This window comes from Mytilus edulis, chromosome 2 (genome assembly GCF_963676685.1).
Source record: "Mytilus edulis chromosome 2, xbMytEdul2.2, whole genome shotgun sequence".
Taxonomy (NCBI): Eukaryota; Metazoa; Mollusca; class Bivalvia; order Mytilida; family Mytilidae; genus Mytilus; species Mytilus edulis.
In genome coordinates, this window is record NC_092345.1 from 73,687,050 (window position 1) to 73,699,077 (window position 12,028).

At 33.7% G+C, this 12,028-nt stretch overlaps 1 protein-coding gene across 2 annotated transcripts in view; it reads left to right on the forward strand.

Annotated features, from left to right (window-relative positions):
- LOC139512907 (metallophosphoesterase MPPED2-like) overlaps positions 1-12,028 on the forward strand; it is a 57,983-nt gene extending 45,955 nt beyond the window's left edge. The window contains exons 3-7 of one of the 2 annotated variants that reach the window (XR_011662358.1): positions 4,910-5,147; positions 9,003-9,118; positions 9,536-9,646; positions 10,731-11,029; positions 11,761-12,028. Coding sequence is in view for 1 of the 2 variants with exons in the window: in XM_071300868.1 (XP_071156969.1) it covers positions 4,910-5,147; positions 9,003-9,118; positions 9,536-9,646; positions 10,731-10,885 (620 nt within the window). In the remaining variant the exon portion in view is untranslated. Of the gene's footprint in view, positions 1-4,909; positions 5,148-9,002; positions 9,119-9,535; positions 9,647-10,730 lie in introns of both variants that reach the window. The other variant, XM_071300868.1, reaches the window with a different exon arrangement.

The following is a 12,028-nucleotide window of genomic DNA, read 5'->3' on the forward strand; positions in this document are numbered from 1 at the left end:
ATTATTAAAATATTCGTAGCGATTCAGAAATGCATACACTGTATGTCTGTTCTTATGTAGCAATTACAAGAAAATGGTGTTAAATGAGCTAAATAAAGGCAACAGTAGTATACCGCTGTTCAAACTCATAAATCCATGGACAAAAAACAAAATCGGGGTAACAAACTAAAACTGAGGGAAACGCATTAAATATAAGAGGAGAGCAACGACACAACACTACAATGTAACACACGCAGAAACGGACCAAGCATCAGACAAAATCCCACATGAATAACAAATATAACATCAAAACCAAATACATGAATTTGGGATAGGCAAGTACCGTGACACGTCTAATCGCAATGTGAATTTACACTAAAAAATAAGAGAAAACAAACGACGCAACGTTAAAATGTAACACACACAGAAACGAACTATATAATATAACAATGGCCATATTCCTGACTTGGTACAGGACATTTTTAAAGGAAAAAATTGCGGGTTGAACCTGGATTTGTGGCATGCCAAACCTCCCCTTTTATAGCCATGTGAAATATAACATTAAAATGACAACTCAACACCACAGGACTACAATATAAATAAATTGGAGAATACAATTGACAAAGAAACACACGAACAACAGCCAACAAAAGGCACTGCTATAGAAATGTTGGATTACACGTAATAGAGAATTTTAAGTTTTTCACGTACTTAAACGTAACAAACCTTAACATTTCGAAGACATGTTCATTGTTATCTCCCGTTGACCATTTAACTTCTGAATTAAACAAAAACCGTATATTTTGACGTACGCAATACACCTTAACTTGGTCGCTGTTAAATTGTGTTTGTCTCCCTTTCTCCGTTTAGTTCAAATTTATTTAATATAGCGTATTCCACGAGCGAGAGTATACACTTGTCTTATACGAAAAATCCAATTTTTATTCGCATGGGACACAGATATGTACTTTGAAATTTTCTGGCTAGAATAATGATAATTTGCGGATAGAATTTGAACGTCGAATAATTATGTTTCATGCATTTCTTATGAGATCGTTCTGGGATTTTTTGTTATTGCCTTTAACATGAGTAAGGGCTTTATTTGTTTTTGTCTTATTGATAATTCAGCTTTTCTTTTCTTTTAAATGAATGATCTGTGTCGTGTGTGCCATAACCAATCAAGAAAAGCAGTTTGCCAGCTGAAGGACACCTCAGTGTAGGGGAATTTCTCGCTGCATTGAAGACCCATTGGTGGCATTCGGCTGTTCTATGGTCGGGTTGTTTTCTCTTTGACACATTTTCCATTTCCATTCTCAATTTTATTTTCCTTGGAAAGTTCATTATGGAAAGTAAAAAATAAAACATATCGCTGTGTTATTCATTTGCCATGTTTCATGTTTAGAATTCCTTGAATGATGTAGATTCAACAGTGTCAATAGGAGTGTTACGAACGGACAGACCGACGGACGGAGGGATTGAATGTAGCATTGTGTTACTATTACTCCTCGAAGCATCGCTGGGGACAGGTTATTACTCTGGGAAAAAAAGAATATTGTCTCTTGAAAAGAAGAGTTCGGCGTTTCGACAAAAAATTCCAAGCTGACATGTAAATAAACTCATCATAGATATCAGGACTAAATTTTATATATACGCCAGACGCGCGTTTCGTCTACAAAAGACTCATCAGTGACGCTCGAATTCAAAAAAGTTAAAAAGGCCAAATAAAGTACGAAGTTGAAGAGCATTGAGGACTAAAATTCCTAAAAGTTTTGCCAAATACAGCTAAGGTAATCTATGCCTTAGTATTTCAAAAAATTCAAAATTTTGTTAACAGTTAATTTATAAATATAACAATATCAATGATAATTCATATCAGCACAAAAGGTGTTGGCTACTGGGCGTGTGATACCCTCGGGTAAGTTATCAAAGCCAAAATACGGTATCAAAAGACGCAGAATGGGTTATAATATCTCAAACATTTATGTCAACGAAACATGACTTGATTCTAAGATTTTTGAACCCTTTTATCGCGATCAGCGCATAAACTTTAGAAATTGACTGTCACGTGGCATTGCTGTACAAGCTAAGCTGTCAATAAAACCAATACATTACCATAACAGGTGAACCATGCCGAGTAAAGTTTTCGGAACTAGTCATCTTTATATTGTTTTTCCCTGTTGCATTGCCTTAAATATTGGAACCAAATTATGCATAAGTGACAAGCAAAGCTGCATGAAGCAGCACATTTGATTTGTTTAAAATTTTTGTTGTTTTAATTCGGGTAGCTATCAGACTAGTCTTATATATATGTATGATTATTTTATTAGTTGTTAGTGGTCTTGAACTAGCTGTCAGTACTCTCATATCTGTTCCTAGTATTTTTTGTTGTTGGGATGTCAAAGTACCCGGCCACGTCCACTTGTATTTTTTTTCCATCTAATGAGTTTATACTTCTTCGAGTGATTTTTATACTGTTTTACCACTGTCCCAGGTAAGGGGAGGGTTGGGATCCCGCTAACTTTTTTTTTAACCCCGCCACATTATGTATGTATGTACGGTGCCTGTCCTTAGCCAGGAGCCTGTAATTCAGTGGTTGTCGTTTGCTTATGTGTTTCATATTTGTTTTTCGTTCATTTTTTTTATATAGATAAGGCCGTATGTTTACATGTACGTGTTTGGATTGTTTTACATTGTCATTTCGAGGATTTTTATAGCTGACTATGCGGTATGGGCATTTTTAATTTTTGAAGGCTGTACAGTGACCTATAGTTGTTAATTTCTGTGTCATTTTGTTCTCTTGTGGAAAATTGTCTCATTGGCAATCATACCACATCTTATTTTTCATAAATCTGTTTCATGATCATCCAGACTGCAAGAAACTTGGATATATGTGGTTCTATGGCGGTAGATAGTAACAGGGGCGGATCCAGAAATTTCATAAAGAGGAGTTCCAGAATAAAAAGGAAAAAAAACAGTTGTCTCTTTTTCTGTAATATTCACGTAATCTTTCGAATTTCTGAAGAAAAAAATATCCAATCACAGACCCGTACCCCTGGCACAGCCACTGAGTTAACCTTTTGTAACTTTTTATCTGTAGTACATGGTAAGCTGGTACGGTCTGCAGACAAACTACCGAGTATGACCAACGATAAATGACTTTTTTCTGTTCAACTGAAATTGATGCGCAGAATACCATGACCCTGACCTTTGACATTTTAAGTTTTTTAAGTTCATTTCTTTTCTGAGTCATAATTTTTGTTTATAGATAATGTTCAGTATATATCTTTTCTCGATTTATCTAATAATTATTGTGTTTAAAGTCCTATAATCATTAGACAAAGGTTTAAGTTATTTAAATTGTTTATGCTTAATTAAACTTGATGCACATAATTGATTACGTAGTGACGACGGAAAACGTGCCACTAATTATTAATGATCAGACTGAAACGACCAAATCGAACTGAAAAGTTTAGATTTGTTTCAGTTTATGCAGTCCAATGTTTAGATCACAGTCCTTGCCGTAATGTATATCAGTTGAGTCTGTTTAAATCTCACTCACCTACACGACTTGGTAAAAAAAAATGAAAAGGACCCGTCCTTACTTAATTAACCACAAGGGTTGTAATTTGAAAAAAGAACAAAAAAGGTTTTTAAATATTGATGAACATCTTGTTCTTCATCAGGATCATATATCCAGCCCTTCTCTTTGCAAGTCAAATACATAACTCTACCTCACACGACGTTTACCCTTTACACTTGTCAACCGGTCGACCTATGTATTTATCGACTTTGCAACATGTCAATCTGTCAAACTGTTAACCTTTTCGCTTGTCAACCTGTCGACTTATGCATTTATCGAATTTTATACATGTCGACCTGTCAACCATAACACTTGTCAACATTGTGGACATTTTTAGTGTCAACCTGTCAACCTTTCTAGTGTCTGTCAACTTACGTGTATGAACTGTAAAATATAAACCGATTTACTTCTTAAGTTAAACCGATTTAACTGCAGTATCGTTTATCTTACTTGAACTGACCTTGTGAGATATAGTCAGATAGTTGAACTGCTTTCTGCACAGTTCGATGCAGACCTATAAATTTTGCATCCTGATATAGTGAGATCGATAATTCCCTCAGTCCCGAGAAGACGGAAGACGGATAAAAAGAATGGAAAATATTGACTTTCAAAAACCATGAATACCAAAAAACGTTTATGGTAAACCTTTTTTCTGTACATGTGTTATTTTCTTACTTCTGTACACATTTTACTTTCGTTCAGTTAAATACATGTCCATGTTTTTGATAAGGGAGCAACCCTTTTATTTGTTCATTCTGTCTTTTGATTTTTTGAATCGATTATTTAATTTTTCGGGGGAGGGGGGAGAGATATTGATTCGGAAATTTTGTTTTGAAAATTATTTAATGGGCAGAAATCTCTTCTTTTTAAATTCACAGCACGACCCCCTCTCCCAAATATCGAACGGTCCTTGCCTTGTAAAAGAATGTTATTTTAGAATTAAAACAATATTATCCGACTGAAATTCGACATGCTGAAACCGGCGAAGGGAGACAACCACAATTTAATTTATGTCTTATAAGTCCGTATAATTGTAAAGCCTAAGTCACTTGCGTTTACGTAGGTAAGTTTCGTTTGAAACGTAAAATTCTCTAATATGCGGCAGTTGATTTGATTTGTCGCAGGAACTCAAAAAAAATCTTAACCCATTACATATCTGTATAAGATTATAGAAATCACCAACACAATGGAAAATACAACATTAAGCCACTCAAATCTCCAATACCTGACTTCTACGAAAAAATAAATGTAGAAACTAAGATATGATAGTAAGCCTGAGTTGATACAGAGTAACAGGCAACAACATATGGTAGGGTCAGATATCTTGTACGTATAATTATGGTTTTCCAGGAACTTTACCACATAAATGTAAGATTGTTATCGCTGGTAATCAAGATTTGACATTTGACGATTCTATGTGGAATGATGAAGAAAGAATGGAACAATCTTTTAATCTAACAATGCAAACAGTGAAACACGTGTTAGAAGAGGAGAATGTCTTTACGATCAAAGGACTACTCAGTAATTGTATATATTTAGAAGATTCTCTGGTAAACGTATGTGGACTTCATATATATGGCTCACCATGGTAATTTTATTATCTATTTATATATAAGTTCAATATTTTAAAACAAATGTCCTACGTAGAATATTTACTTTTACCGTCCAAATATACTCTATTGGTGACAAAATCCAACCAATACTTATATTTCTTTATACGTAAATGACGGGTAAGTTATGTAAAGTCAGCGACAACACGTTTCTATAAAACTGATCATTTAAAAAAACTTGTTTTAAAAGGTTACCAACTCAACACTGTAATTAGATCAATGAATATTGTTTTTATTGGGTTTTAAGATTGTTTTTGTTATCAGTAAATTAAAAGCAAACTAAATATTATTGTTATATACATATACACAATCATGGATCTACAATCTGTCGATATCTGAATTTTGGCATTGCACAAGGTCATGTTTTTAGATATAGGAAGATGTGGTATGAGTGCCAATGAGTCTGAATGTATGACGTCTTTACACTAAATTAATTGGCTATTGAATGTGTACTGATTGATAATTTAGTCTTGGATGCATGATTTTTTTAATTGGTTGCTTGTGGCCTTGAACCAACTGTCAGTAACTGCGGGTACTCTCAGTACTGTACTTATTGGGTTTTTGTTTTTTAGATATACAAGTACCCTGCCTAGTCCACTCTGTGTTGTAGTTGTATTTGTATCCATCTGATGAGTTAAGCCTTTTTCAACTGATTTTTATAGTTTCTTTTTTTTTTGTACTGTTACACCACTGTCCTAGGTAAGGGGAGGGTTGGGATTCCGCTTACATGTTTAACCCTGCCACACTCTTGTTGTATGAGCCTGTACCAAGTCAGGAGCATGTAATTCAGCGGTTGTCGTTTTTTTATGCGTTACATATTTGTTTTTTGTTCAATTTTTGTACATAAATTCGGCCGTTACTTTTATCGTTTGAATTGTGCATTTCGTTTTTTTTTTCTTATAGCTGAAAATGCGGTATGGACTTTGCTCATTGTTGAAGGCCATAAGGGACCTATAGTTGTTAAATGTTGTGTCATTTGGTCTCCTATGGAGAGTTGTTTCATTGTCAACTATGCCACATCTTCTTTTTTTTTTATATTTTCATCAAATTATATAATGTCAAGTGATCTATTATTTTAATCTATTCAGAATAAAATATTAATAAAAGAAGGTGTGGTTTTATGACAACGAGACAGAAATAACGAAATAACTTCTTATAGAGGTCAATATACAGTTTTTAACAACAGTGAACAGACACATGTTTATTAAATATTTTAAGCTCTAAATCAACAAGTGTATATTCAAATGTGAATTAGTTTAGTAGACACAATCGAACATCTACCAATAAAAAATGTAGGTTACAGCTAGGACCTGCTGTAGTAAAACGCTAGCATACTTTTACATTCAACATTCTTGAACCAAGCAACGTGATCTCCTAAACAGAGGAGGCAGGTTTCTGGGGGCCGAAAATTGTAATATTAGGGTTCAAAATATGTCTTGTAACCTCCGTTTTTGTATCTTATTTATTGTTTTTGTTTCACATTTACTGTATGAAGAAATGCATTAAAATTAGTCATCCGGAACCGGCTGATAGATACTTGCCTCGTATTTTATTCCATCAAAACATGTATCCATTTAAGAATGGCCAACGTAGATACAAGTATCTTGTCTTAGGGAGGGATAAATCATACTTTGTAAAGAATCACTCTGATTCAAACAAAAAATTCTCTGAAACCGATATTATCAAGATGCTTGATTTCTTGATTGACAACATATTTGTAACGTTCGGAGGACGTGTTTTTCAACAGACTGTCGGCATCCCAATGGGAACAAACTGTGCCCCTCTACTTGCCGACTTGTTTCTTTATTATTATGAGGCTGACTTCATGCAGGAACTTCTTAGGAAGAAAGATAAGAAGTTAGCAATATCCTTTAACTCTACTTTCCGCTATATAGATGACGTTCTTTCACTAAACAATTCAAAATTTGGTGACTATGTGGAACGCATCTATCCCATCGAATTGGAGATAAAGGATACTACAGATACAGTTAAGTCGGCTTCATATCTTGACTTACATCTAGAAATTGACAATGAGGGTCGGTTGAAAACAAAACTTTACGACAAAAGATGATTTCAGCTTTCCAATTGTGAACTTTCCATTTCTAAGTAGCAACATTCCAGCAGCACCTGCATACGGGGTATATATCTCCCAATTGATACGATATTCCCGTGCTTGCATTTCCTATCATGATTTTCTTGATAGAGGTTTGCTGCTCACAAGGAAGCTATTAAACCAAGAGTTCCAAATGGTGAAGTTGAAATCATCCCTTCGTAAATTTTACGGACGCCATCACGAGTTGGTTGACCGTTATGGAATAATCGTTTCACAAATGATATCGGATATGTTCCTTACGTCGTAACTACAATCCCCTTCCCTTTCATGAATGTGACCTACCGAATTAAGACTATTTACCGGATTTGTAATCACATAAGCAACACGACGGGAGCCACATGTGGAGCAGGATCTGCTTACCCTTCCGGAGCACCTGAGATCACCCCTAGTCTTTGGTGGGGTTCGTGTTGTTTATTCTTTAGTTTTCTATGTTGTGTCATGTGTACTATAGTTTTTCTGTTTGTCTTTTTCATTTTTAGCCATGGCGTTGTCAGTTTGTTTTAGATTTGAGTTTGACTGTCCCTTTGGTATCTTTCGTCCCTCTTTTACAGTAGCGTATACATGCTTAAAAGTAGAAAAAGCGGAACAAGTGTGTGTGGTTAACGCTGTATCAAAATAACACACAACATTTTTATAAAAATCAAAGAATTGAAGCTAGTCTGTGTCATTTTGGTCTCTTGCGGAGAGTTGTCTCATTGGCAATCATATCACATCTTCTTTTTTTATATTGTGTGTGAACGCTAGTTCAACCTTTCTTGTTCCACTTAGATCCCATCGTTTAAGAACAGCATTCTGCGTTTACTTGTTCTACATTGTCCGTACGATGGACGTTAAGTATGGCTAAACCACATAATCTGTCCTTGGTCATTGTTGATCTACACCAAGGGCAGAAAAGATATCACATGAGCCGGTACCGACCGGGGGCAATATCAATAGTAGCTTCAAAATGGTATGTATATTTGGATACAGGATGAGGTCTACGATTAGTAATGCTACTTACCGCTGTATGTGGACCTGAACTGCTCCTGGGGAAACCAAAATCTCTGACTGCCGAGCTTTTTTCGCGGGAAATGAATACTTGCGAAACCAAATGCCGGTTTACTGGAGATAGTAATCAGACGGATATTACGATGCATACATTTGTAACGTAGTTGAAATAAGAGTACACAAGCTGAACGTAACATTAATTACAATTCGAATTATGCATTACTGATCATTACTTAATTGTAGAATGATAGATATTTTTTATTCCTGCATGCCTAGCTTTTTCCATTTCTTATTTTTCTCTCTTTTTTTTTTACATCGCTAGTTACGGCCCTGTTCAGTTGATTGTATGATATAGCGGTGCTCTTTGTTGAAGTTTGAACGAAAGGAGAATTCGTTGAAAGTGGTAATTTGTGAGAATTTAAAATCTAACATTCAAATAGAGATAACTTCGACTAAATTGTTGGCATGATAATTGATAAATATCCTGCATAAAATGTTGATTCTGGGCAAAGAAGTTTTGCTCTAAGCCCTCGATGAAAATATATTATACTAAAAGTGGGGATAGTATGTTTTGAAAATATAGTATACATGTAGTACAATTATTTTGATGTGATCCATAACTTTTTTGTCGAATGCATAACATTAAATTTGCTTAACGGTAAATCATTTTGCTCTAATATCATATCCATTTATTCAATTTATTCAGTTAAAGTTACTTTAATTATCATTACAGGATACCAGAATATTGTAATTCGGCCTTTAATTTAAAGAGAGGTGGTGAACTTTTACAGAAATGGAATAATATACCTGATAAAACAGATATCATCGTTAGTCATGGTCCCCCCTTAGGTAAGAAATATTTTATTCATTTTGACGTTTGCGGTTGGTACTACATTTGTCAACTACTTATACGTCCACATTGTCAGATCCTCGGTCAGATCTCAGACTTGTTTAACATGTTCCCCTAAGATATAATTTTCACTTTCTCGTAATAGTATATATGTCCAGCGAATTTAAATAAGATGTCCTTTTTTTCGTATTGATTGGTTAAAGACACGTCTCTTGGTACAGACTGCTCGTTAAACCTTCTTCACGTCGTTTTCTATGATATTTAGCATTTATTCATTTCACACGCACATGTTTATCTTTATGTTTTATAGACAGAAGATATTTGTTTAATCGAGAGAAAAAAAAACAGAAATTTAAAATTATTTTGATTTAAAAATAATTGAAAAGGAATACATTGTTGTACCTTGTTTTTTCCAGGTTATGGCGATTTGACAATATCAAAAACGCATGTCGGGTGTTTGGAGCTTTTGAATACAGTACAGAGGCGTGTCAAACCAAAATATCATGTTTTTGGTCATGTTCGTGAAGGTAAAAATAAATGACAATAAAAAAAAATCAAAAATAATCTTAGCTAATATAATTATACCGGTATCACTATAGAAAAGCAGGAAACACTTAAAATACATGCGTCAAAAACCACTGACTGTTCTTTCAAAAATACTAGCTGAAATATAACATAAATACTGCTCTTAATAAAACAAATATTAAAATAATCACACCAAGAACCATTGTTTATGGAATATGAAATACATGTTCGCTTAAACTGTATTTTCTGTTTAATACGTTTCGATAAAAGTTGTGATCGCCTAGGCAAATCATAAAGCAGAGGGTCTGGCGATTAAATCGTAGCCCATATAGATGTTCTAGTTCAAGAAAAATTAACGTTTATAGTATAAAAGATTTGGGCTGTATATAAAACCTTATCCGAAACTTCGTAGCAGTAACTTACATTTGTACTAATGATGTGTTATTGCAAGTTTTGAAACAGTTAAAAAAATATAAAAACAAAATAGTCGCATTTTCTTCACACATGAGCCTTTTCAAAATTGGCTTTATACTAATAAAGTAAACTATACTAGACGAAACAAATGGTATGTACAGCTTGGAAATTGATTTTCAATGTGTATTTATACCAGTCAGACTGTGTACCGGTAGACCTCCAACACACTGGTATTTAGAGTTTCATCTCTAATACCATATAGCGGATTATTTTCGCGGGGTGTAAATTTTCAAAGTTTTGAATTCGCCAAAATAAAAACCGCCAAACTTTTTTCGTATATATTATTCAATGAAAATCACGAAATTTTACACCCGCGAAAATAACCTGCTATATGGTACTTTATTTAATATTAATACTTTATTCCGAAAGCAATACAGCTTAAAGGATACTTTATGTTAAAGCTCAATACTCCACTGTTTTTTTTTATATATATATATGTAACGTTCGCTGTTAAAATCAGAAAATTTCTGTATTATATCCAACACGATCATGCTGATTTAATTCACGCATCGTGCATTTTATACCGAGTTTCTTTTTTTTTTTCATTTATCGTGCTTTTGCAGTTCATTTCTTGTATGTATGTTATGGTTGTATTTTTATTTTCAATTTCAGGATATGGAATTATTTCTGACGGATTTACAACTTTTGTTAACTCATCAACATGTACTTTTAGTTATACGCCCTCAAACGCACCAGTCGTATTCGATTTGTCTATCCCTAAAGGTCACAGTAAAGATGAACTACTAGAACTGACTGCAACGAAATAGGCAAAACGCGATGATAAATTATAATGGTTCTGTTTTTATTTGTTTATATGTGTTTTATGTAAACAAATAATGCTTATGAATACCGGCTTACATGTACAGAAAACGAAATAAAAGAACGAAGATCATAAACCACTTGACAGATTTGTAATTAGTACCTTTCTTCAAATAGCCACGAAATAGTCCAAAAGCGGTGCTTAAAAGTTTCGTTAAATCACAAAATATCAAAGACATTATCTTCCTTCAAAAATTGAAACGCTTTTTTTATGTGGTCAAAATTTAAGCCTTTTTCTCAAAATTTGTGTTTCTTCGACATTTTTATTCTTTATACAGACATCACATAGTTATCAAATTCATTTTTATCTACCTCCAAATATAAGGTGACACTATTTGCACCCACGGAATTGCAAATTGACCCGATGACTGTCCATCGTACTTAACCTTTTTTATTTGGTTCAAGAGATACCCATAAGTGAAATTTTATAAACACATTTCGAACATCTTCTTAAGTTACATAGTTGTGCTATAAATTTGTGCAATAGTTCTTGAAAAATTCCATTTTTGGCAAATGTACATGATTTTTTGAGAAAAAAAACTGCATTATTGCTGTATACTTAAATCTAATTTCAAAATACATAAAAATAGAAACAAATAATTTTCACATATATATAATCAAGCCTAATCCCATTGTAAAAAATAAGGTCCTTGTACTCGTCTTCAAGCTACTGATAGAAATCAACCAAAAGTGCATCTTTTATTCCAATACGCTGTAGTAAGTTTGATATACTGTAAAATAACACTTAGAAAACATGCAAAGTCCTTAAACCACAAAGTATAAACACGACAACTGCATTTATATCTATAACTTGCAAATGAAGGTACTATATTATTACATATTTGAATTTACTCGGTAAAAATACGGCCAAGCTTGTTTTCAAATTTTCGATTTCACATTGGTATCAAAACTGTATCGTGTGCCATTAACAAACTAGATCGTTTTTGTGTGTGTTAAACAGTCCCTGTTTATTTAGAAGTCTATTTATATGAAATGTTTATCATCGAAGATCATTCACACGTGATAAACATGATAATGTAACCTCTATATTGGAGTACTCTTGTCTGTTTGTTAATAAATGAATGAATTGG